Source organism: Oncorhynchus kisutch, linkage group LG15 (assembly GCF_002021735.2).
Source record: "Oncorhynchus kisutch isolate 150728-3 linkage group LG15, Okis_V2, whole genome shotgun sequence".
NCBI lineage: Eukaryota > Metazoa > Chordata > Actinopteri > Salmoniformes > Salmonidae > Oncorhynchus > Oncorhynchus kisutch.
In genome coordinates, this window is record NC_034188.2 from 62,050,176 (window position 1) to 62,074,947 (window position 24,772).

The window sequence follows — 24,772 nt, forward strand, 5'->3', positions numbered from 1 at the left end:
CATTTCTCCAGGCCCAAAACAGAGGCAGGGTGTCACTTTGTTATTGTTTCAATGAAAGACTCTAGTTTTAATGATCAGCAGTAGGACCAGAAATTGTTCCTTTCATTGTCAAGTAAACTACCCAGCCCTTATGACTAACCCTGTTCCTCTGGTGTCCAGGTGTCAGCAGGGAGAGAGTGGTTCATCCACACCATCTACACTGTCCGCTCCAGAGAGAATGCCAACAGGGGCATCGGGAAGAGAAGTCTGGAGTACCACACACTCATCCAGCACAGCAGTATGTCTGCAGGAGGCCACTCCCTGACCCAACACAGCAGCATGGACAGAGAAACCCAGCGTCAAACTATGGCTGCAGGAGGACCGTCCCAGTCCCAGTCTCGCTCCAGGCGGTCAGCAAACGGGGTGCCAGACCTAACAGAGGACATCGGCCTGGACAACAACCGTGGCACCAATATTCTCCATATCTCCCTGGACCTTAGCCGCCAGCGCCGCACCAGCCCTGACCGGGAGGTCCTCACTCGGGGTGTGGTGCCCAGGGAGCTGAACCATCCTGTGGAGAGCGAGGATGGCCTGGTCTTGATCATAGGGATCCTGGTGGGCCTCCTCCTCACCATCCTCATCATCATCGTCATAGTGCTAACCGTACGGTCCAGACAGGAAAAGAAGAAGATGGAGGTTCCCACGGCAACGTCATGCTCCACTGAGCCCATGATAACATCAGGGTTCACTAGCGGTGGCTTGGACAGCTCAGAGGTCTGATAGACAGACAGACTTCCTTCGACACGACCACTGAGACAAACAGACTGACTGACAGACAGACATTCACCACATAAAAATAAACGCTGACAGATATATTTTTATGTGCCTATTTGTTTTGTTTTTTACATTGGGACATAAAGAGAGGGATGGGACAACTGAAACAACACAATCAACAATGAGAGTTTAGTTCTGTACAAAAACCTACTTGAAATCTTGCAGCTCTTCTGCTCTGCTGTAGGGGAGACCATAGAGGTAGAACAATCTATATGGGGAGACTGCCCCAACTAGGGAAGTACCTGTAACCTGTTCTGTTTAAGGCACTTGCCCACGTTTATTATTGCTTTGTTTTATGATGTCACACTTGATCCCAAAAACGTTTATGATTTGTCCAAAGGTGCTAAAGCAGCAGATGCCTCTGTTCTGTCAGATGGATGGTGGTCCAGTGAGTTGGTAAAAGACCATGTAGCAGAGCTATTCAGCTCCAGGCCTGTAGGGCAGCAACACTGATGGTTGTCTTTTCTACCTTGTAGTTCATTGATTGACTGATTGATTGATTAATGTTACTGATTGGCTAGAGAGGCCCACAATGTAATCAGTTCCTGATTAGAAGGAAAGAATGAAAGCCAGAAGTGTTTCTACCTTCCAGGCCCAGAGTCGAATACCGGTATTCCTGGTATTCAGTATTCAGTATGAACGCAAAATTGGCATAGAACTGTCATAGTTGTTAACGTGTGTTTGTTATCCCGTGTCAAGCCACTGTCAATAGTCTGCTAACACTGGGAATATGTCCTACTGTAATGTCCTACTGTAATGTCCTATTGTAGCTCTCTGTCAGTCCTGGGTTCAAACACTATTTGAAATCTTTCAAATATATTTGCTTTAGCCTGCCTGGAGTGCCCAGTGGGACATTTATATTGGTTCCATTACAACAGGCAAGCTCAATTCATCACAGCTTAAGTATTTTACATGATTTAAAATAGTATTTGAACCCAGGTCTGCTCTTTGTACTGAAGTATGGAGACTGATTCATGTTGAAGTTCAACAGGTGCCTAAGAATCCACTGGATGTTATACTGTAACATGCATCCCAAATGGTACCCTATTCCCTATTTTTGCACTGTAAGTAGTGCACTATTTAGGGAATAGGGTGTAATTTGGGACAAGTGCTTAGATTGTTTCCATCACATGGTTATTCTATGTGATGTATAGGACCCCTACAGTAGGTGCTAAAGAAACACGTTCTATTTGTTTTGTATGTATTAATGGTTCTGTCATTTGTGCCTGCCTTTGGTTTTATAATTGTTTAAACTTGTATAATACTATGTAAAGCAGGTTTGGGTGAAATTGTGGGGGAAAATGTGTCAAATCTACAGTAGGTAATTCAGACTTTTTCTATCCAGAGTTCCAAGTTTATCACACATTGTTTTTCGGATATTTGTTCTCTCAATAGTCTCAATTGTTCTCTCAATAGTCTCAAAATCATGGTTGTAATGACTTTCTATGGGGCCATCCCAAATGGCATCCTATTCCCTATTTAGTGCACTACTTTTGTTCAGTGTCCATAAGGAATTAGGGTGCCATATAGGGAATACGGTGCCATTTTGGACACAAACTATATCAGTGTGGTCCTGTATTTGAATACATACAGTACAGCACTGAATTTAATGATCTAATGAGAAAAGGTACTGTATACCCTGTAGGGAAGAGTGGGGTAAATTGACCCATTTTGTTTACATTCAGCATCACTCCATCAAGGAAAATATAGTATTCTTTCTAACAAAGATATCTATACTGAACAAAAATATAAAAACACAACATGCAACAATTTCAACGATTTCAACGAGTTACAGTTCATACAAGGAAATCAATCAATTGAAATGAATTCATTAGGCCCTAATCTATGGATTTTCAACACTGGACAGGGCAGCGCAGCCATGGGTGGGCCTGGGAGGGCATAATTCCACCAATTTGGGGTCCAGGCCCACCCACTGGGGAGCCAGGCTCAGCCAATCGGAATGAGTTTTTCCCCACAAAAGGGCTTTATTACAGACAAAAGTACTCCTCATTTTCATTACCTGTCCAGGTGGCTGGTCTCAGACAATCCCGCAGGTGAAGAAGCCAGATGTGGAGGTCCTAGGCTGGCGTGGTAACACATGGTCTGCTGTTGTGAGGTTGGTTGGACATCCTGCCAAATTCTCTAAAACGACATTGGAGGCGGTTTATGGTAGAGAAATTAACATTCAATTCTCTAGCAACAGCTCTGGTGGACATTCCTGCAGTCAGCATGCCAATTGCACGCTACATCAAAACTGCCACAGAGACATCTGTGGCATTGTGTTGTGTGAAAAAACTGCACATTTTAGAGTGGCCTTTTATTGTCCCCAGCACAAGGTGCACCTGTGTAATATTCATGCTGTTTAATCAGCTTCTTGATATGCCACACCTATCAGGTGGATGGATTATCTTGGCAAAGGAGAAATGCTCACTAACAGAGATGTAAACAAATTTGTGTACAAAATTTGAGAGAAATAAGCTTTTTGTGAGTATAGAACATTTCTATGATCTTTTATTTCAGTTCACGGGACCAACAATTTACATGTTGCGTTTATATTTTTGTTCAGTATACATATATTTCAGGATGTTGTGTATCCCTGGAAATAATCAGAATTCATGTAAACATTACAGTTTTGAAAAACATAGTTTGTCCACAAAACGTGGTATCTTGGCACAACTTACCCCTACAAATTTCTGCACTGAAAGAAATGTTACCACTACCTTTTTAAAACAATGCCTATCTTTATTTCCCAAATCGCAGAGATAATGCCTTGCATTAGGCCTGGGAAGAAAACATTTCAATTTGCTCAACTTGCCATTGGCTCAACCATTTGCTCAACTTACATTTAGACTTTATTAGCCCACACAGCTACGTACAAGGATGCCCTTTCACGCTAGGTTTAGGACCTCATATTGAAGCTTATAGACACCCCAACTGATGTATAGAAAAAATATTTAAATGATCGACTTTGGTTTAGTTACAACTATCATGAAACCTCTTAACACAATAAATTAATATGACTTGGTGAAAATCTGTTTTTTTGGATCTAACTTGCTTACCACTTTTTCCATGTGGTTTCTTCCTTCACAGACTTCATGAAATGATGATCTCTTCCCAAATATTTGGTCAAATGATTAATTTTGTGTGTGGTTTCCTAGAGACAAGGGTGGCTCAACTTACCACACTCTCCCCTAGTGAGTTGATTTTAAAGACAGCTGGTCTGCAATGTACAGTTTATAGCAGCTCTGGATGGATCCACTAGGCACAATCAGCATAGATAGTCTGTTCTATGTACTGTACTTCTATGTTCTGTGTCTGTATCTGTTCAGCATGGTCAGGGATTTCTTTGGTCAGTGATTCTTAGTGGTAAGAACTCATAGCTATGTCTATGTCTGCGTCCCAAAAGGCACCATGCCATTCTGGGCACACTCTATTTCTCTACAGGGCTACAAGGTGACTGATCTGTACTAAATGTCCTCCAAAGGTTTTACATCATATTTTGTATCGTATGATAAAAACATTCTTAATGATCCATGAAGATGAGTGTGTCCCAATTCCCTTTATTGTTCACTACTTTTATAGTGCACTACTCTTGACCAGCGGGGCCCTCGTCAAATGTATTGTGCGATATTGAGAATTGGGCACAATTTGGGACTGCAGAATATGTTTTATCACAATGCAGTTAAAGGGAAACCAACTATGACCTACTACGATCTAAGTCACGGATTTTAGAGATATTATCGTTACAACATTACAGAAATATGTATTTATTTGATCACATATTCCATAGAGATTGCCAATAATGAAGATCTAATATTTGTTTCCCTCTACAGATAATGTTCTATTTAGCCACAAACCCCATAAAATATGTTACAGACATGGTTGCCAGGTTTACACTGAAATGATGCATAAAGGGAAGGTATAGACCATCCCCTTGTCAATGGATGCCCCAGTCATAATACAAAGATAACATATAATGACCTCCATACTGTATCGATAAATGCTGAATCCATATACCCACTGCTTTATAAACTTCAGATGTGTATATTGTTTGCTGTTTTATTTTTTTAAAACATAAATTCTATGCAACTTACAATATCATACTGCTAAAGTAGTATTGAATACCAATATTTCTTTATATTTTAATATGCTTATGTTTTGCTGATTTTATATCTTGATTTTAAATCATGTTACTACCATCACCATTATGATTTCAGGATTTTGTTGAATGCATTTAATGCCTGTGTGAGTGTATACACACACATACACACACACACATATCTATATACACAGAAACATGTACTGTACCAGTAAAAAGTTTGGAGACAACTACTCATTCCTGAGTTTTTCTTTATTTTTACAATTTTCTACTTTGTAGAATAATAGTGAAGACATCAGGACTATGAAATAACACATGTAGTCATGTAGTAACCATGTAGAATCATGTAGTAACCAAAAAAGTGTTAAACAAATCTGGAAAATTTCAACAACTTTGAAAGTTTCTCCAAGTTCAGTCGCAAAAACCATCAAGCGCTATGATGAAACAGGCTCTCATGAGGGCCGCCACGGGAATGGAAGACCCAGAGTTACCTCTGCTGCAGAGGATAAGTTCATTAGAGTTACCCCTCAGAGATTGCAGCCCAAATAAATGCCTCACAGAGTTCAAGTAACAGATACATCTCAACATCAACTGTTCAGGGGAGACTGCATAAATCAGGCTTAGTGGGACTATCATTTGTTTTTCAACAGGACAATGACCCAACACACCTACAGGCTGTGTAAGGTCTATTTGACCAAGAAGTAGAGTGATGAAGTGCTGCATCAAAGCACCTGGCCTCCACAATCACCCAACCTCAACCCATTTGAGATGGTTTGGGATGAGTTGGACCGCAAAGTGAAGGAAAAGCAGTGCTCAGAATATGTGGGAACTCCTTCAAAACTGTTGGAAAGGCATTCCAGGTGAAGCTAGTTGAGAGAATGCCAAGAGTGTGCAAAGCTGTCATCAAGGCAAAGGGTGGCTACTTTGATAGAATCTCAAATATAAAATATATTTTGATTTGTTAACACTTTTTTGGTTACTACATGATTCCATATGTGTTATTTCATAGTGTTGATGTCTTCACTATTATTCTACAATGTAGAACTGGTACTGTATATATATACACACATATGTATTGCAAATAAATATACCGTTTGGATGTTTTGGGAATTGTCAATGTTAAAGGCATATGTGCTGTAAGTATTTGTAACATAGACCTAAAGCACAAAGTGGTCTGCAAATAAAGTGTTTTGAAGAAAATCAGACTCCTGTCTTGTTTGAAAAACAGATGTTGTGTATGTATTTGGGCTTTTTGGGAAAGCACTACTTTTGACCAGAGCCCCTGTATATCACACTACTTCAGACCAGGGCCCATCGGGCTCTGATCAAACATAGTTTACTATGTAGGGTATAGGAATTCATTTGGGACACAAGCAAAATCTTGTTTCTGGGAAAACACGTGATTTATTTCATAACGTTCCTTCTCCAATGCCAAGACTAGAGTCAGAGAAGCTGAGAGGAGGAGAGTTAGGTGGGCTAGAGGAGGTGTTGATGCTGAGTGCATCCCAAATGGCACCCTATTGCCTATGGGCCCTGGTTAAAAGTAGTGCACTATGTAAGGAATAGGGTGCGATTTGAGATCATGCACCCTGTTCTCTGAGCTGCAGCTGCACTCACAAACTGGAACATTACAGACATAGCTGCTTTACAGATAACTTCTACAGTATTTTGTTAAATATTTTGGGGTTGAGACAAGAAAAGAAGACTTTTGTTCCAGTGGCATGATACAGATCAGACGGTAAAGCAGAAAGATGAGGAACACACTGCTTCTGATCATGGCTGCACTGACTGCAGTTAGTGAGCAGAACCCAATGTGAGTTATGTTCTATCCATGCTAATTGTTTGTAGATATATTTTACTTGCATCATTGGTAATTTTCTGTCATGTTCTCAAATATTACTACAGTGTGTGTGTGTGTGTGTGTGTGTGTGTGTGTGTGTGTGTGTGTGTGTGTGTGTGTGTGTGTGTGTGTGTGTGTGTGTGTGTGTGTGTGTGTGTGTGTGTGCGTGCTTGCGTGTGTGTGTGTGTCAGTGGCGGTTGATGACTTTTAGGATAAGGGAGGACAATATTTTGGGGGATGAGCATGGCCTTATTTCTATTACAGCATATTGGATGACTGTCATTCACATTCCATTCCCCCAAATCAATGTAACATCGATAGATTTAGGTTACTGCATGATACTCAACTTTTCCCTATACCCAGCATTCTGTAACCTAGTCTATGAATGTAATTTTACAACGTAGTTGCACAGGTCGAGAGAAATTTGAGCAATCAAGGTGACAGACACGGATACATTCAATATCGCCTTGCACAATTTTGCCTGCATCTAGCTGATCTAGGGTGTAATCATTAGTCCAACAGTTGCAAACAACAGTTTCTATTTGATAAATACAGGCATGTTTATCCCTGTTTCGTTATGTTTGCTTTCGTTTAAGAAACGTTTTTCAACAAAATCGGCGGAAGGAATACACCCCTGATCAAACACAAACACAGTTCACTTTCATAGCAGCCACATAAATCCGCATGATCCCTTTGATCGTTGGATAATTCCTTCTCGCATCTACACACTCTCCTCCTCTCACCATTTCCATTTGCTTGTGGACAACACAACACGTCAGCTGTCTATGACCAGGCGATAAAACCTTTCCAAGCCAGACCTTCATATCATACGGTGTCGGTGTCACCATTTTAGCTAACGTCAAGTCAACATAGTTACTAGAACTAGAGCATTAGTAAACCCGCTACAATCATGCAGTACAGTGTACAGTGTAAAACAAACGCTTAACTTGACTTAACAAAACGGTTCAACTATTGCCTTTCTCTCTCTTTAAGTCAACTAGTCACCATATTGTTTTCTCTGCAGTGATAGCTAGCTGTAGCTTATGTTTTCAGTGCTAGATTCATTCTCTGATCCTTTGATTGGGTGGACAACATGTCAGTTCATGCTGTAAGAGCTCAGATAGGTTGAAGGACGTCCTCTCGAAGTATTCATAATTACTGTGTAAGTATATGGAAAGGGGTGAGAACCAAGAGCCTCCTAGGTTTTGTATTGAAGTCTGTTTCACCTGTCTTTGTGATTGTCTCCACCCGCCTCCAGGTGTCGCCCATTTTCCTCATTATCCCCTGTGTATTTATACCTGTGTTCTCGGTTTGTCTGTTGCCAGTTTGTTTTGTTCGTAAAACCTGCCAGCCTTTGTTTCCCTGCTCCTGCCAGTTTCCCTGCTCCTGCCAGTTTCCCTGCTCCTGCCTGTTTCCCTGCTCCTGCCTGTTTCCCTGCTCCTGCCTGTTTCCCTGCTCCTGTTTTCTAGTCCTTCCCGGTTTTGACCGTTCTGTCTGCCCTGACCCTGAGACTGCCTGCCGTTCTGGACCCATTACACTCTTCCTCGATTACTGACCCCTTCCTGCCCTGACCCTGAGACTGCCTGCCGTTCTGGACCCATTACACTCTTCCTGGATTACTGACCCCTGCCTGCCTTGACCTGTCGTTTGCCTGCCCCCGTGGTTGTAATAAACTCTTCTTATTTCTACACTGTCTCCATCTGGGTCTTACCTAAATGTGATACAGTGTATCCAGAGGAGGACAGAAACTAGCTGCAGTGGTGTCTGCTTTGCTTAATACAAAGAATTTGAATTGATTTATACATTTACTTTTACTTTTGATACTTAAGTATATTTTAGCAATTACATTTAGTTTTGATGCATAACTAAATTTAGAACCAAATACTTTTAGACTTTTACTCAAGTCGTTTTTTGCTGGGTGACTTTCACCTGAGTAACTTTCTATTAAGGAATCTATACTTTTACTCAAGTATGACAATTGGGTTCTTTTTCCACCTCTGGCTAGCTGTCCTCTGGCTAGCTGTCCTCTGGCTAGCTGTCCTCTGGCTAGCTGTCCTCTGGCTAGCTGTCCTCTGGCTGGCTGTCCTCTGGCTGGCTGTCCTCTGGCTGGCTGTCCTCTGGCTAGCTGTCCTCTGGCTGGCTGTCCTCTGGCTGGCTGTCCTCTGGCTACACCATGGTGCTACCCTACAGAGTGCTGTTGAGGCTACTGCTGACCTTCATTGCAAACAGTGTATTTTAAACAATTATTTGGTGACGTGAATATATTTAGTAAAGTATTACATAAAAAATATATTTTTTTGTCTGTTTCACTATTTTTATGAAATTATCCTGCCACCTGCTTATTCCCGCATGTGTTTGTGTGTGTTCGTGTGTGTGTTTGTTTGTGTTCGTGTGTGTGTTTGTTTGTGTTCGTGTGTGTGTTTGTTTGTGTTTGTGTTTGTTTGTGTTCGTGTGTGTGTTTGTTTGTGTTCGTGTGTGTGTTTGTTTGTGTGTGTTCGTGTGTGTGTTTGTTTGTGTTCGTGTGTGTGTTTGTTTGTGTTTGTGTTTGTTTGTGTTCGTGTGTGTGTTTGTTTGTGTTCGTGTGTGTGTTTGTTTGTTTGTGTTTGTTTGTATTCGTGTGTGTGTTTGTTTGTGTTTGTGTTTATTCGTGTGTGTGTGTGTGTGTGTGTTTGTTTGTGTTCGTGTGTGTGTGTGTTTGTTTGTGTCGTGTGTGTGTTTGTGTTTGTTTGTGTCGTGTGTGTGTTTGTTTGTGTTCGTGTGTGTGTTTGTTTGTGTTCGTGTGTGTCTTTGTTTGTGTTTGTGTGTGTTTGCAGATGTCTCATCACTGCTCCCAACATAGTCCACCTGGGAGTAGAGGAGACAGTGACAGTACAGCTGCAGGGAGCTATCAAGCCTACACAGATTACACTATACTTCCTGTACCAAACTGACAATAATAAAGTTCTGTCTGGAAAAAAGCATGTAACTCTCAATGAAGCCAATGGCTATCAGGAGGTGGTGAAAATGAGCGTAAGTATGCAGAAGGCTAACCTCCTTTCATACCCTATGGAACTACTGGAATGTGCATTTATATGATTCTGCCTCTATTATCATGTTTTACAGGTTGTTCCTAGCCTGTACGAAGAGGCAATCAAAAACATAGGAAAAACAAAGACAATTGTGCCATATATCCAACTGGCCGCAGAGAGCAATGACTTCTTTAAAAAAAAAAAAACTATCCTTTTGTCCACAAAAAAGGGTTATGTCTTCATCCAGACAGACAAACCAATCTACAATCCAGGAGAGAATGGTAAAGTCTCAAATATATTTTTTTGACTATTATATATGATTTTAGTTATAATCCCAATTTGTCCTTTTCCAGTCAATTTCAGGGTCTTCACGTTAGACAACTATCTGCTGCCTGTCGAGGAAAGCATCAATGTCAAGATATTTGTACGTTTGCAAGACATCTATCTGTATGTTAAAGTTGTATTATTGTGTTATATTGAATCTCTGTTCTCAAAATAAGGTTCACTGTCTCTCTGCAGAACTCCAAAGGCCTGCTGGTGTACAACCAGGCTCTACACTCCAGTAAACTCCTTCAGAGGAACATAATGATCCCTGATGTTGAGACGTAAGTAGGATGTTGACATAAAGTCTATGGAACACAGGACAGGAGTAGCACTGACCACTACTCTGTCAATATGTTTCAGGGCTGGCCATTGGAAGATTCTTGCCACTTTTACCAACCATCCCATGTCCAACTCTTCAGTGGAGTTTGAGGTCAGGGAATATGGTGAGTATCAAAAATAGGTTGCATGACTCTATGAAACGGCCCAACAACAATAAAGTGAAGCTCACCTCTATTTCTTTCAGTTCTTCCTACTTTTGAGGTGACGATAACAGCTTTGAAGCCATATTATTTAGTGACAGAAGAATCCTTTCAATTCAGCGTCTCTGTAAGGTGAGATTGTATTTATGGACTGTTTTGTGAATTGTTCATAGCATGTCAAGTAAATGTGTGTTGATTGCAGGTACACCTATGGCAAAGGTGTCAATGGCATAGCTTATGTTAGATTTGGACTAATAGACAGAGAAGGCAACAGAACACATCTACCTGGCCTAGAAAACAAGACTTCTGTGAGTTCACTTTATCATCTTAAAAATGTACATAAAAAAATGTCAAATTAAAGTCACATATTCTGATTGTAGAGTTATTGTTTTGTATCCAGGCCAGTTCCATTGACTTTTTTCTGGTGTATTGTAGATTCAAGACGGTGTCGCCAGCATTACCCTGCCAACTGAAGACCTTCGTGGGAAAGCAGAAAAGCAAAACATCCAACACATGGAGGGACACAATCTGTACATAGCTGTTACAGTTTTAGAAACAGCAAGTAAGTCCTTCATTCAGTCAGATAACACATGACCATGCCAGCGGATTCAGGTATTTTCTCTTGGATATGACAGTAACTGTCACTCTGTCTCTCTTTGTCTCTCGCTCTCTCAGGCGGAGATTTAGAAGAAGCTGAGAGCACTTCAGTAAAGATAGTGACGTCTCCATACATAATTGACATGTCGAAGACTAAGGAATACTTCACACCTGGAGGAAAGTTCTCTATCCTGGTACTGTGTGGTCGTTTCTGCACTCGAAGACAAACTTTAACGCCACAGAGTAAAATATAATTGTATTCATTCAGGACATCATATTGAGATTAACAAATCCCTTTTCCAAATGAGACGTACCGTACAATAGTTATCAGTGTTATCAATTGTATTGGCCTTACCATTTAGAGTATGACTGTATCTATAGACATAGTCTACTGGGCATATGCTGCATGTTTCCTTCTCAGGCCACCACCACCCACCCAGATGGATCCCCAGCCCCTGACCTCCGTATGAGGGCTTCAGTTTCAGTGACCTCTGTAGGAGGCACACAGGAGTCTAAGTTAGAGGGATCCGGTAACTCTAAGGGTGAGGCTGTTCTCACCTTCGAAGTGCCCAAACTGGCCACGTCTATGGACATCAAGGTACAGGACAGACACAGAGAACTTTCAACTTTCAATCAACACTGTAGTTATGTCAAGTGTTCTATGTGGCTCTAATTTCCATGGGAGGTAATATTGACGTACTGTAACTTTGCACTGTATGTTCTTGTCTCTCCAGATGTTTGCTGAGGGAGGGGATAAAGAGGTAGTAGTGAGTGATGCCAAAATGACAGTGAGAGCAGTCCAGTCTGAGGGGAACAGCTACCTGAGTGTAGAGATAGAACATGTCACTCTGGAGCCTGGAGGAACCATGACGGTCACTCTCAGAGACATCACCCCTCCAGGCACCCCACGACCAGCCTACATCTACTATATGGTAACATATTGGAGTATCAGTCCATTCTAATAATGGATGGAGATAACCATTTACCACTTAATCTGTGCATAGCTTCACGTTTCCATACACTACAGTAGACTGGGGTTGTCATAGCTGTAACCAACATCAATATAAGCACGTTGGGGTTGAGAAATTAATATTTTCAAAATCTGTAGTGAAGAGTAATAATGTGTTATTTCCTCTGTTTCCATTCTTTCAGGTCCTGAGTAAGGGCAGAGTGGTCCAGATGAACAGGGTCCAGAGGACTGAGCTGACCACCTTCAGTCTGCCCTACAGTCTTGACCTGGTCCCTTCCTTCAGACTGGTGGCCTACTACTTCACACAGGCACCAGAGAAGACTACCATAGTGGCTGACTCTGTATGGGCCGATGTCAAAGATATCTGCAAAGGACAGGTTCTATAGTCACCGCTTGTTTCTCTACTTCTACTCTTACTACACTTAGCCAGTTATGGTTGTATCCTGTTGTCAGTGCTGTGCATCAAGAAGGCACATTTTATGATTTTAACTTGACTAATAAAGATCAATCAAAGGGATCTAGTTTTGCATGGAGGCGGATTGTGACAATGTCTTTGTTGCTCTGTTTTCAGATCGAGATCCTTCCATTTAAAGAGCATAAACCAGCTGACTTGGTGAATGTGGTGGTCCGTACAGACCAGGGAGACAAGGTAGCTCTGGCTGCTGTAGATACAGCTGTTTACATCCTCAACAAGAACAACAAACTCACTCCTCAGAAGGTACCGAACCTCTGTCTGTCACACACTTACCAGGTTGAATGAATAGCTACATACAGCATGTGTGCCTGCTGGTGATATTTCAATTTCAATGTGACTTCCTGGTTAAATAAAGATGAAATGATAAAGTAACATAACATTTTGGCTCAGTCTCAGGTGTATGTTGACAGCTTCGCAAGGCTATGACCTGGTATCAGCTAATAGAGCATTTCCTAAGCTAATTCCTGGAGGCCCAAAGGGGTGTACGTTCTGTTTTTTGCCCCAGCACTACACAGCTGATTCAAATAACCAAAGCGTGATGATGAGTTGATCATTTGAATCAGCTGTGTAGTCCTAAGGCAAAAAACAAAATGTGTACCCCTTGGTGTCCTCTGGATCGAGTTTGGAAAACGCTGAGCTAATGTACTGTATCACAGAGAGCAGGTTTGTCTGTGAAAATACAGTATACCTGAGAATGTATCTCCCTGTGTATGTACTGTGTTTATCTACTGTATGTACAGGACAGTATGTATTGTTATATGTATCTACTGTATGTACAGGACAGGATGTGTTTGTCTACCAGGGAGAATGGGATATGCAAAAGACAAATATCTGTTGTTCATGTAGTAAATGGACCAATAAAGTCATCTTCTTCTATAGATGTTTGCCTACATGAACTCCTATGACCTGGCGTGTTCTATGGGAGGGGGCAGGAACTCCCAGTCTGTGTTACAGGACGCTGGGCTCGCCTTTATAACCAACTGGGTGGATACAGAGAATCACGTGAGAAATGGTACGGTTTACATTCAGACATTTAACTCATTATAATGTTGAATGAATAGTACATGTACGGATCCTGGTTGGTAAAAGCACATCACTGCTGCTGCTGTTGTTGATGGAATTTATTCCACACAATATTGTAAAATTATTTTTCTTTTGTCCTCTGATCAGATTACTCCTGTAAGAACAAAAGAAGAGGGAAGAGAGCCTTGAACCATCACCAGGCTTTCTCTGATATCAGTAGGTGTAGTAGTAACCTCAGCAAACCAAAATTGGTTCTGTGAAAGTTCCCAGAATTTTCTTTAGGTCGCAGCAAATGTTCTCATAACACAAAAGTGTCTAGTCTTGCTGATGATTATAGAACGTTTGTATAAAACTTTTGCCTGATGATACAAGATCATTCCTATAACACATTTCATATGTTCTTTAAAGGTTCCCAGAACATTTGTTGTAACCTGGTGGGTACATTACAAGGGATATGCTCAGTTATGATGATATTCATACAATGTCTAAGTTAGGTTGCACAGGACATTGCCTTAATGTTGTAAGAATGTTGACAGAACATATGAATTAAGTCTTGGATGTTGTCTGGGATGTTGCAAAAATATTCTTATGATATTCACAAAGGTTGCACAGAACATTCCCACAATGTTGCACAATTTCCAAATAGGTCCGTTTTTATGACGTTCATAGCCTATTTGTTTTAGGTTCAACATAATATTCCATTGATGTTCACCCAATATACATTTAGCCTTTTCTTAGAGGCAAAAGTGATCCTAGATCATCAGTCATAGTCTTGGATACCATGTAAAACATTTTAGTGAACGTTAGGAGAACATTCCAAGGATATTTAACTTTTTGTATTTTTTAAAATCCTAATGTTAGATCAAACCCTATCTAGAACTTAATGGGAATCTTAGCTAATGTTCTGGGAATGTTCCCGGTTTGGAGGGACTTCTATTCTCCCTCCATCCTCTGAGCATGCTAGTTTTACTCTTATGGTGAGAGTATCAACTATTATTAGTTATATAACATGGACAGCACTCCAAAGGATACCTTTCAATAATCCTTCCTAGACAAATGTTCAGATATGTTTCAGCAAAAACATGTATATAATGGATTAGTTAGACACAGAGTTCTTGTCTGCAGTCAACAGGTACCCAGATAATATGGAGAAGAGGTGTTGTCAGGATGGGGCCAGGTTTAACAGCCTGGGTCTGTCCTGTGAGAGTCGTCATGCTAAAACCACCCACAAGTCTATTTCCTGTCGCACTGCCTTCCTCAAGTGCTGCAGAGATGCCACCAAGCTGAGGAACAACATCAAGAAGACCAGGAAGACATATAGCCTGGCTAGAAGTACACTATCTTATTATATTATTACATTAGTAGTTGGACAATAACATCTTAGAAGAATATTACAATCTACAGATTATTGTGGCGCATTCAGTAATAGATAAATAGATAAATCAATACTTTTGTATTTTTGCAGACTAGTTGTACTACAGTATATGCACATATTTTGCATTGATTAAGCTGAACATTTTTGAATGTTTTCTGAGTATATGCATATCTCCATGTCCTCTTCCCTGTCCTCCTGTCTAGTGGATGATGATATGGATGAGGAGGAGGCCATAGATGAGGTGTCTGTCCACCTGCGCTCTTACTTCCCTCAGACCTGGATGTGGGACATCGTTGATGTGGAACCCTCTGGTCTCGTAAGGTAACCTGGTAATCTGCAACATCGTGGACTTCAGGGCCACGTCCCAAACGACACTATTCACAATATAGTGCAGTACTTTTGACTGGTAGACTAGGGAATAAGGTGCCATTTGGGACACAAGCCAGGACTGTCATGACTGGGGCCCAGAGTTTTCCCTGACCATGTGAACAGACTGGGTCAAACCTGGAAGCCAATATACTGTAGTGTAACTAGTAGTTAAATCATGTTGTACGTTATTATTTTCAGACACAGTATTGCTGTCCCTGACTCCATCACTACCTGGGAGGTTCAAGCAGTGGGAATCTCTAAAACAAAAGGCAGGTCACCTCTTCCTTCTAACCTAAGACCATTACATTATCCTGGTCCCAAATCTGTTTGTGCTCTTGCCAACTCAGTTTGACATTGATTATCAAGCCAACCATGACAACGAGTGACAAGAGTGACAAGAAGTTGTCATGATAACACAAAGAGACTGGCGCTCAGGTTATCATTACGCCATCAGACTTTCAGAGGACAGTCATCAAGTGGTTAATGTTAGTGATGGCTTTCCCTTCAGGGTTTTGTATAGCTGAGCCCAAGCCTCTGGTGGTGTTCCAGGACTTCTTTGTCTCGCTCAGACTGCCCTATTCTGTGAAGAGAAACGAACAGCTGCAGGTGAAAGCTGTTGTGTACAACTACAGAACCGACAGTATGGAGGTAACTTGTTTTCTTAAAACAGTATGTGTCAAAACAATATATTCAAATCCAAAATGCCCCCAACAGCCATTTATTCAAATAAACAGCAGTTGCAGACATTATCATCTGTAGATTCCTTTGATAGACATTTTGACTATACTTACATCTACTGCCATGTCTACTGTATGTGTTTCTCTCTGTGAAGGTGACAGTAGAGCTGGCGTGGGTGGAGGGTCTGTGCAGTGCAGGGGGGGACAGAGGGGACAAGGAGGTGGTGACAGTACCTGGTAAGTCTGCTGTCCCTGTCTACTTCACCGTGGTTCCTCTGGTCATAGGAAACATCCCTATCCAGGTAGAGGCCTACACTAAGACCGCTCGCGACCAGATCAAGAAGAACCTCAAAGTCACGGTATGAACACACCACTGGCAAATATTTAAACTTGTATCACTTTTCTCCTTCTAATACACAGTAGTTCTACTCTATGTCTATATAATACATATGTACATTAGACTACATGTGGTTCTCACTTCTTTATTGTGCTGAACACAACTGGCAACATGTGGATTTGAATCTCTTTTGACCATTTTACAAAATGTATTTGATCACCCTGTTGCAGGAAAACTTTCCTGCAATGCATGACATTTAAAAAACTTGTAGTGTTTTTGAGGTTTAAAAGGGCTCTGGAGTTTGTAATTTCCACTCTGACATTTCAGACTTGATTTTCCCTTATGAAAAAAAATGTGCAACCCTTACAAAAATGTCATAATTCAAATTTCCTGCTACTGCAGGATTATTTTCCTGCTGTAGCGAACTGGCTCAAATTCAGATCCTACATCTGTATATGTCTGTATAACCATTCTGAATGAGACTCTCACCTTTTGTTCTGTTATACAGGGGGAAGGGGAACTGGTCTCAATACAACATGAATACAACATTGATGGGAATGGTAATGTTGTTTATCAGAACATCAGACATCGGTAGTTAAAGGGACATTGATGCAAACAAGCCAAATCAGACATTGAGTTAAAACAGGTTCTCGACTTCTTATCTATGTTGCACAGCTGCCAAGTCAATCGAACTTAAAATCCCACCTCCTCCTAGTGCTGTACCTGGACTGGAATCTGACGCCTACATCAGTGTCAAAGGTAAGTAGGGTCCACAGACTCGCTCTACCCACACGTTTAGACAGACTTTCTGTTCATGTGGGGTCTGTAGTACTGAATGTTTACATTTAAAAATATATATATTGTTCCAGGAGATATTATTTCAGACTAGGAGTCTTCCCTGACCAGTTTGCCCTGACCAATCTCCAGGTCTAGTTAACTAATATAAGGGGGAAACCTCCTGGTCCCATGTATAAGCTCTGTGCCCATGTACCCCCCATGTAGGTGGCGTGATGGGAGAGTCCGTGGAGAACTGTCTGAACCTGGATGGAGTGGACCGGCTCATCTCCCTACCCATGGGGTGTGCGGAGCAGACAATGGTCACCATGTCTCCAGCCATCCACGCCATGAGATACCTGGACACCACGGGACAGTGGATCGACCTGAAGGCTGAACGCAGAGACGAAGCTCAGGCCATGATACAGGCTGGTGAGGGGACACCGGGACATCTTAAGTTAATTGCTTTGAGACATCTACCCTTGTGGGAATCAAACAGTTGAAATGAATTGATTATTTCTCTTTCCAAGGATACGGCAGAATCCTGACCTTCAAGAAGACAGACGGATCCTATGGAGCTTTCCTGACAACACCAAGCAGTGTTTGGTTGACAGCCTTTATAGCCAAGGAGTTGTCCCAATGCAGGGACGTGATTACAGTGGAGGACTCCTACATCCAACAGTCCATCTCCTACCTGGTGTCTAAACAGCTGTCCAGTGGAGCCTTCACTGACCCTAACCCACTCTATGACCGCACCATGCAGGTAAGAATACTTTATTCATCTGTGTGAAAATGTGTTTTCTGCTGTACCCAACCACTTCAATATAGACACACATACACAAAAACACATTAGGTTGGAGTAGCTGGAGCAGTGGGCAGCCATAGTGTGCCGCATGGTGAGCAGTTTATGGGTTAAGTGCCTTGCTCAAGGGCACAGCGGCTGGAGATGTCGTCTTTCTAGGATTTGTCACCTAACAACCCTCTAGTCGTCTCGTCCAATTTTTTTCAGCCCGTCAGGGATTCGAACTAGCAAGTTTCCGGTAGCAATCCCACCCCTCTAACCTCTATGTATGACCCAAATGTTCTCCATGAGCGGACCATGCAGGTACACTACCATAACATACAATACATTACTGTGTCTTTACCTGTCTGCTATCTCTCTATTCCCATCAGGGTGGAGTGGGAGGGTTTGAGGGAGAGGTGTCCCTGACAGCGTTCGTTCTGATAGCCATGCACCACGCTGTGCCGCTGTACCCCGAAGGACAAGACTCAGAAGTGGTAATACATCATTCAAGTCATGGACTTAACCTTAACATCACTGACTTAACCTGACTAAAAGTTGTGGAATTATCCTAAATGGGCAAATAGGTTTTGCAACAGAATATACCAGAATGAAGCTCATGCATATTGCTAATTATAATGCTAAATCTATCCACCATTCCCCTGTGTTAGAGGTATGCTATGGAGCAGGCTAAGGTCTACCTGGGGTCGAAGCTGAACTCCCTTCAGAGGCCCTTCGCTGTATCCATCACCTCCTACGCCCTCTCTCTAACGTCCCCTGGTGGAGATGCTGCTTCCACGGCTCAGACCAAACTCAGGGCTTTGGCACACTGTGACAACGGTCAGTACCTTGTAACTTTACTAGTCATCTGGATAAGAGGGACTATGGGTTATCTAATTGTCATATTACTTCAGTAGTCCTCTAGATCAGAGGGCTATATTCGTCTACCACAAGTGTTTACATAAATACTGTTAATTCCTTTTGGACATAAACCTGATTTGATCAACAGCTCCTGTAAAGTATTACAGGTAGTGGCTGGAGAAAGTCTCCGTAGACATTGATTTCCTTGGCTGTATAAATATTGAGTGAAGTAGGCAGAAATACACAATGACAATATTTAAACAGCAGAGGGCGACAGATTACTGATTGTCTCCCCTGCAAAAGTATGCCGCTGTTAAAGTGGGGGCTGAACTTCCCGATTTGGCCTTGTTTTCCGTCTTGGTCATTAGGAAATACAGCGGCCGTGGTTTAATGTGGGTGTCTTGTTTGTGTTGCGCCATTGACATTCTAATCCCATAGGGATATCGAATGTCAAACCAAATTGACCATGGGCATTACGATCGTGTCGCGAGAAGCTGCACTCCGAATTGATTACTTGGGTTAGGCCAGCTGTGGGCATGTTTGACCCAACCCAAGGAAAACGGTACCCTGCTTTCCATGACATAACACTTTTTCTTATCTAGCAAATGACCGTTTCGAACAACACTGACCAAATTATCCTATTTATACGTTGAGGTCAATTTTGACACTAGAATACATGTTTCTGACTCATCGATGGCATATATGCCGTTTTCAAAAGGAGAACTTACTCGCTCTTTAAAGTTACTGTACACTCTTAGAAAAGGTTTGAATTGGAACCCAAAAGGGTTCTAGAGGCGAAAGAAACCCACATCTATTTTGGCGAGGTGCTGGCTTGCGGAGTAGAACACTTGAACAATTAAAGGGGAGCCGCACACTCTAGGAGCTCAGATGCAATACTTCAATAACCTCATATCCAACGTCTCGACAGACGAGCTGTCTTCCTTACGGAATAATGACAAACACTGCGGGTGACGAGTTTATATAGTTTCAAAGGACACACACATGGTTAATTCTCATATATTAAAATAACATACCAAAAACACGCATGGATAGCATACGATCATAGACAAATTGTACAATTTGGCTACATAGGCCTACATATATTTACAACAAGAAAATCACAATAATGACTTCAGATCAAAGTCTACGTTGAGACCGAAGGGAGCAAGGGTTTAAATTAAAGATCCAGGCAGCCTCTCGTTTTAACAATAAATTGTCGAGGTCACCCCCTCTCATAGGGAGGGTTGCATGTTCGATGCCAATATAACGTAGGGATGAAATCGAGTGGTTTGCTTTTGAAAAGTAGACCGGAACTGGGTAAGTCGAGTTTTTGCACCTAATGGTGCTACGATGCTCTGAGATACGTACTTTTAATTTGCGCTTTGTTTAACAATTATTTTTTTTACCACAAGGACAAGTTATAAGATAAATAACTGCCTTAGTGGAGCACATAATAACACCTTTGATTGGGATCTGTTTCCCTGTTTGTGGGTGTTTGAAGGATCTACATTTATAAGTGCCATTGTATTGAGCACACCCATTATACTTGTAATTTCCATCCAGTAGGGGCGCAAATAGAGGTTGTTCAGGAATATTTTGGGGTGGTAAATCAGAGTTTACCAATTGATCGCTGATATTTCTGCCTCGAGAGAACACGACCAAAGGATGGTCCGAAAACACAACAACGTTACCGATACTGTCATCGGATCTTAGAATGTGCCAATGTTTGTGGAAGATTCCCTTAATTTGTTCAGAGCACTTTGAATAGCGGGTAGTTAGGACGCAAGAATGCTTATTTTTGTGAGATTGACCTTGAAAATGTCGCGGTTTGTTTTGAATTTTCTCAATGGCAGTATTAATCTGACCATTTTTGTACATCTTCTCCTTGACTTTTCTTTGCATATTATTTCTGTCGAAATCTGTTAGTTTTTTTGCAAATTCTTGATTCGACAGAATTGGCTGCAGGGTAAACTTTTCCAAGGGAAGTGGGTGACAACTGTCAGCCCTCAACAAACTGTTACGATCAATAGGTTTCCTGTAAAGATCAGTGTATAGAACATTATTTTCACACAAGATCAGAAGATCAAGGAAATTGATTTGAAATGTGTCAGATTATATAGTAAATCTCTGATGCTCAGAACAGGAGTTAAGAAAAGCATGGAATGCCTGGAGCTGTTTTCCATCACCCCTCCATAGAACAAAAACATCATCAATATACCGTTTCCACATAATAATGTTAGGCAAGAAAACATTTTTGAGAGGATTGAAAATGGACTGTTTCTCCATGTAACCCACATACAAATTAGCATAGTTAGGAACCATGGGGGATCCCATAGCAGTACCCTTCGTCTGAATAAATAAATAATTTAGAAACATGAAATAGTTGTGTGAGTACTATTTCAGCCAATGTTATAATGCAGGCACTGGAAGGTAGCTCATTAGGGTCACGTTGCAGAAGAAAATGTTCCAGAGCTTCAATACCGCCCTCGTGTGGAATATTTGTGTATAACGACTCAACATCAAAAGTAACTAACAAAGTATTATCAGGGAGAGGATCAAGAGATTCAATAATAGAGATCATACTGCTGGTCGAGTTTGCGATACGTCTCGATAGAGTGATTGCGATTGGCTGGAGGTATAAAATAACTCTTACTTCTAAAAGGAGTCTGAGTATGTGCAGGTGAGTAACCTACTGGTTCAGTAGGAATATTACGATTAGAGGAAAATAACTTAAACGTGTCTGTCTACCTTAAACATCCAAATATAACCCTTTATTAAGCAAGGAGACATGGGCAGGGCTCAATATCTTGCTTGATAAATTAAAGACACTCAGTCCCGCGGGTTCTGGGACCAGCTCCTTGCAGAGCTGTGTGTTTCTCTTCAATTGTGTTATCCATTTCAATAAAATACTTTTTCAACTGGTCAACAATTAATGTAATTAAATCAATAGAGCATTTGTTCAGGATGGCACACCAGCGCTCATAGAAATCATCTGTGCGCTGTCCCAATGATGGTTCTTTTTGCCACCTTACCCAAAAGGGTTCTACCTGGAACAAAAAAGGTTCGACCTGGAAACAAAAAAAAGGTTCTACTTGCAACCAAAAAAAGTTATTCAAAAAGTTATCCTATGGGGACAGCCCAAGAACCGCCTAGATAGCACCTTTTATCGAAGATTGTATCTCTCTCCTGTAGAGGAATCTACATGTCACTGGGAGGCCAGTGATGCTCTAAGGCTGAGTGGGGAGAAGAGGGCCAATCGGGTTCCCCAGGCCAAGTCCATCTCTGTGGAGACCACGGCCTACGCCCTGCTCCAGACGGTGGCAGAGGAAGACGTGACGTATGCGACGCGCATTGCCCGCTGGCTCACTGAGCAGAGGCAGTATGGAGGAGGGTTCCGCTCTACACAGGTAGGTACTTTAGGACAAGCCACCAGTAGACAGATGGGTAGGTACTGTAGGACAAGCCACCAGTAGACAGATGGGTAGGTACTGTAGGACAAGCCATCAGTAGACAGACGGGTAGGTACTGTAGGACAAGCCACCAGTAGACAGACGGGTAGGTACTGTAGGACAAGCCACCAGTAGAGAGATGGGTAGGTACTTTAGGACAAGCCACCAGTAGACAGACGGGTAGGTACTGTAGGACAAGCCACCAGTAGACCATCAGAGCATTATGATCTGGAGCTAGGAGTTATCACTGACCACCTGAAGAGACTTGGAAAAACTCCTGGCCCTAGTTATACTATTCTCTTTTTCTCCCTCTCTTTGCCCCCTCCTAATTCTTTATCTTTAGCCAGATCCTTATTAGTATGTTGAATTTTATGTTCCTTTTGATGGCATAGAATGCCCTTCTTGCCTTGTCTGTCAGATCGTTCACAGCTTTGTTACCTGTGGCGCTGATGTTTAGGCCAAGGTATGTATAGTTTTTTGTGTGCTCTAGGGCAACGGTGTCTAGATGGAATTTGTATTTGTGGTCCTGGCGACTAGATCTTTTTGGAACACCATTATTTTGGTCTTACTGAGATTTACTGTCAGGGCCAGGTCTGGCAGAATCTGTGCAGAATATCTAGGTGCTGCTGTAGGCCCTCCTTGGTTGGTGACAGAAGCACCAGATCATCAGCAAAGAGTAGACATTTGACTTCAGATTCTAGTAGGGTGCTGCAGACTTTTAGTGCCCTCGCCAATTCGTTGATATATATGTTGAAGAGGGTGGGGCTTAGCTGCAACACCACTTTCCCTCAATTTGTATAGCAGACCCTCATGCCAAATTGAGTCGAAGGCTTTTTTGAAATCATCAAAGCATGAGAAGACTTTGCCTTTGTTTTGGTTTGTTTGTTTGTCATTTAGGGTGTGCAGGGTGAATACGTGGTCTGTCGTCAAATTGGCTTTTTACCAAATGACCGTACATTTGCTCAGTACATTTTTTTTCACTGAGGAAATGTACGAGTCTGCTGTTAATGATAATGCAGAGGATTTTCCCAAGGTTGCTGTTAATGCATATCCCACGGTAGTTAGTGGGGTCAAATTTGCCTCCACTTTTGTGGATTGGGGTGATCAGTCCTTGGTTCCAAATATTGAGGAAGATGCCAGAGCTAAGGATGATGTTAGAGTTTTAGTATAGCCAATTGGAATTTGTTGTCTGTATATTCGATCATTTCATTGAGGATACCATCAACACCACATGCCATTTTGGGTTGGAGGGTTTTTATTTTGTCCTGTAGCTCATTCAAGGTAATTGGAGAATCCAGTGGGTTCTTGTAGTCTTTAATAGTTGATTATAAGATTTGTCTTTGATCATGTATATGTTTTTGCTTTTTGTTATAGAGCCAAAAAGATGTAAACTACTTCTTCAATCTCCACTTTGTTATAGAGCCAGAAAGATGTAAACTACTTCTTCAATCTCCACTTTGTTATAGAGCCAGAAAGATGTAAACTACTTCTTCAATCTCCACTTTGTTATAGAGCCAGAAAGATGTATGGGTAAACTACTTCTTCAATCTCCACTTTGTTATAGAGCCAGAAAGATGTATGGGTAAACAACTACTTCAATCTCCACTTTGTTATAGAGCCAGAAAGATGTATGGGTAAACTACTTCTTCAATCTCCACTTTGGGAAGATAATTATTTGTTTAGTGTTTTCCAATTTTCCAAGAAGTGTTTAGTCTATGGATTCTTCAATTACATTGAGCTGATTTCTGACGTGCTGTTCCTTATTTTCCCATCTATTTCTGTATTGTTTTAGTGATTCACCGTAGTGAAGGCATAGACTCAGGTTTTCCGAAACTTTATGTTTTTGGTTGGACAGGTTTCTCAATGTTTCTTAGATTTTTGCATTCTTCATCAAACCATTTGTCATTGTTGTTCATTTTCTTCGGTTTTCTATTTGAGATTTTTAGATTTGATAGGGAAGCTGAGGTCAAATATACTGTTAAGACTTTCTACTGCCAAGTTTACACCTTCACTATTACAGTGCAATGTTTTATCCAGGAAGTTGTCTAAAATTGATTGAATTTGTTGTTGCCTAATAGCTTTTTGGTAGGTATCTACAGTACTTTCCTTCCATCTATAGCATTTCTTAATATTATTCAGTTCCTTTGGCTTTGATGCCTCATCATTGAGTATTTCTCTGTTCATGTAGATTGTGATTTTGCTGTGCTGATGGGTGTCAGTGTGCTGACTGAACGCTCTGAGGGACTCTGGATTAATTTCAGTGATAAAGTAGTATACAGTACTACTGCCAAGAGATGAGCTATAGGTGTACCTACCATAGGAGTCCCCTCGAAGCCTACCATTGACTACCGTAATTGCTGGACTATTAAGCGCACCTGAATATAAACCGCACCCACTGAATTATTTAAAAATATGTATTTTGTACATAAATAAGCCGCACATGTCTATAAGCAGCAGGTGCCTACCGGTACATTGAAACAAATTAACTTTACACAGCCTTTAAACGAAACACGGATTGTAA

General features: G+C 41.5%; 2 protein-coding genes across 2 annotated transcripts in view; both read left to right on the plus strand.

The window, feature by feature from the left end:
- LOC109905639 (FRAS1-related extracellular matrix protein 2) overlaps positions 1-6,112 on the plus strand; it is a 127,184-nt gene extending 121,072 nt beyond the window's left edge. The window contains exon 26 of the mRNA XM_031790732.1: positions 160-6,112. Within this exon, the coding sequence (XP_031646592.1) occupies positions 160-759 (600 nt within the window). The 3' untranslated portion in view covers positions 760-6,112. The remainder of the gene's footprint in view (positions 1-159) is intronic.
- A 358-nt stretch (positions 6,113-6,470) lies between these two features.
- The window catches only part of LOC109905641 (complement C4-B), a 30,090-nt gene continuing 11,788 nt past the window's right edge, over positions 6,471-24,772 (plus strand). Inside the window, exons 1-28 of the mRNA XM_020503137.2 lie at positions 6,471-6,725; positions 9,566-9,761; positions 9,855-10,041; positions 10,114-10,184; positions 10,280-10,365; positions 10,445-10,527; positions 10,608-10,695; positions 10,766-10,871; positions 10,999-11,125; positions 11,239-11,354; positions 11,582-11,758; positions 11,895-12,092; positions 12,313-12,507; positions 12,702-12,848; positions 13,485-13,617; positions 13,776-13,844; positions 14,754-14,960; positions 15,207-15,324; positions 15,571-15,641; positions 15,881-16,020; positions 16,205-16,408; positions 16,895-16,946; positions 17,062-17,145; positions 17,389-17,592; positions 17,691-17,923; positions 18,334-18,438; positions 18,613-18,781; positions 21,995-22,209. Coding sequence (XP_020358726.1) covers positions 6,664-6,725; positions 9,566-9,761; positions 9,855-10,041; positions 10,114-10,184; positions 10,280-10,365; positions 10,445-10,527; positions 10,608-10,695; positions 10,766-10,871; positions 10,999-11,125; positions 11,239-11,354; positions 11,582-11,758; positions 11,895-12,092; positions 12,313-12,507; positions 12,702-12,848; positions 13,485-13,617; positions 13,776-13,844; positions 14,754-14,960; positions 15,207-15,324; positions 15,571-15,641; positions 15,881-16,020; positions 16,205-16,408; positions 16,895-16,946; positions 17,062-17,145; positions 17,389-17,592; positions 17,691-17,923; positions 18,334-18,438; positions 18,613-18,781; positions 21,995-22,209 — 3,843 coding nt within the window. The 5' untranslated portion in view covers positions 6,471-6,663. The remainder of the gene's footprint in view (positions 6,726-9,565; positions 9,762-9,854; positions 10,042-10,113; positions 10,185-10,279; positions 10,366-10,444; positions 10,528-10,607; positions 10,696-10,765; positions 10,872-10,998; positions 11,126-11,238; positions 11,355-11,581; positions 11,759-11,894; positions 12,093-12,312; positions 12,508-12,701; positions 12,849-13,484; positions 13,618-13,775; positions 13,845-14,753; positions 14,961-15,206; positions 15,325-15,570; positions 15,642-15,880; positions 16,021-16,204; positions 16,409-16,894; positions 16,947-17,061; positions 17,146-17,388; positions 17,593-17,690; positions 17,924-18,333; positions 18,439-18,612; positions 18,782-21,994; positions 22,210-24,772) is intronic.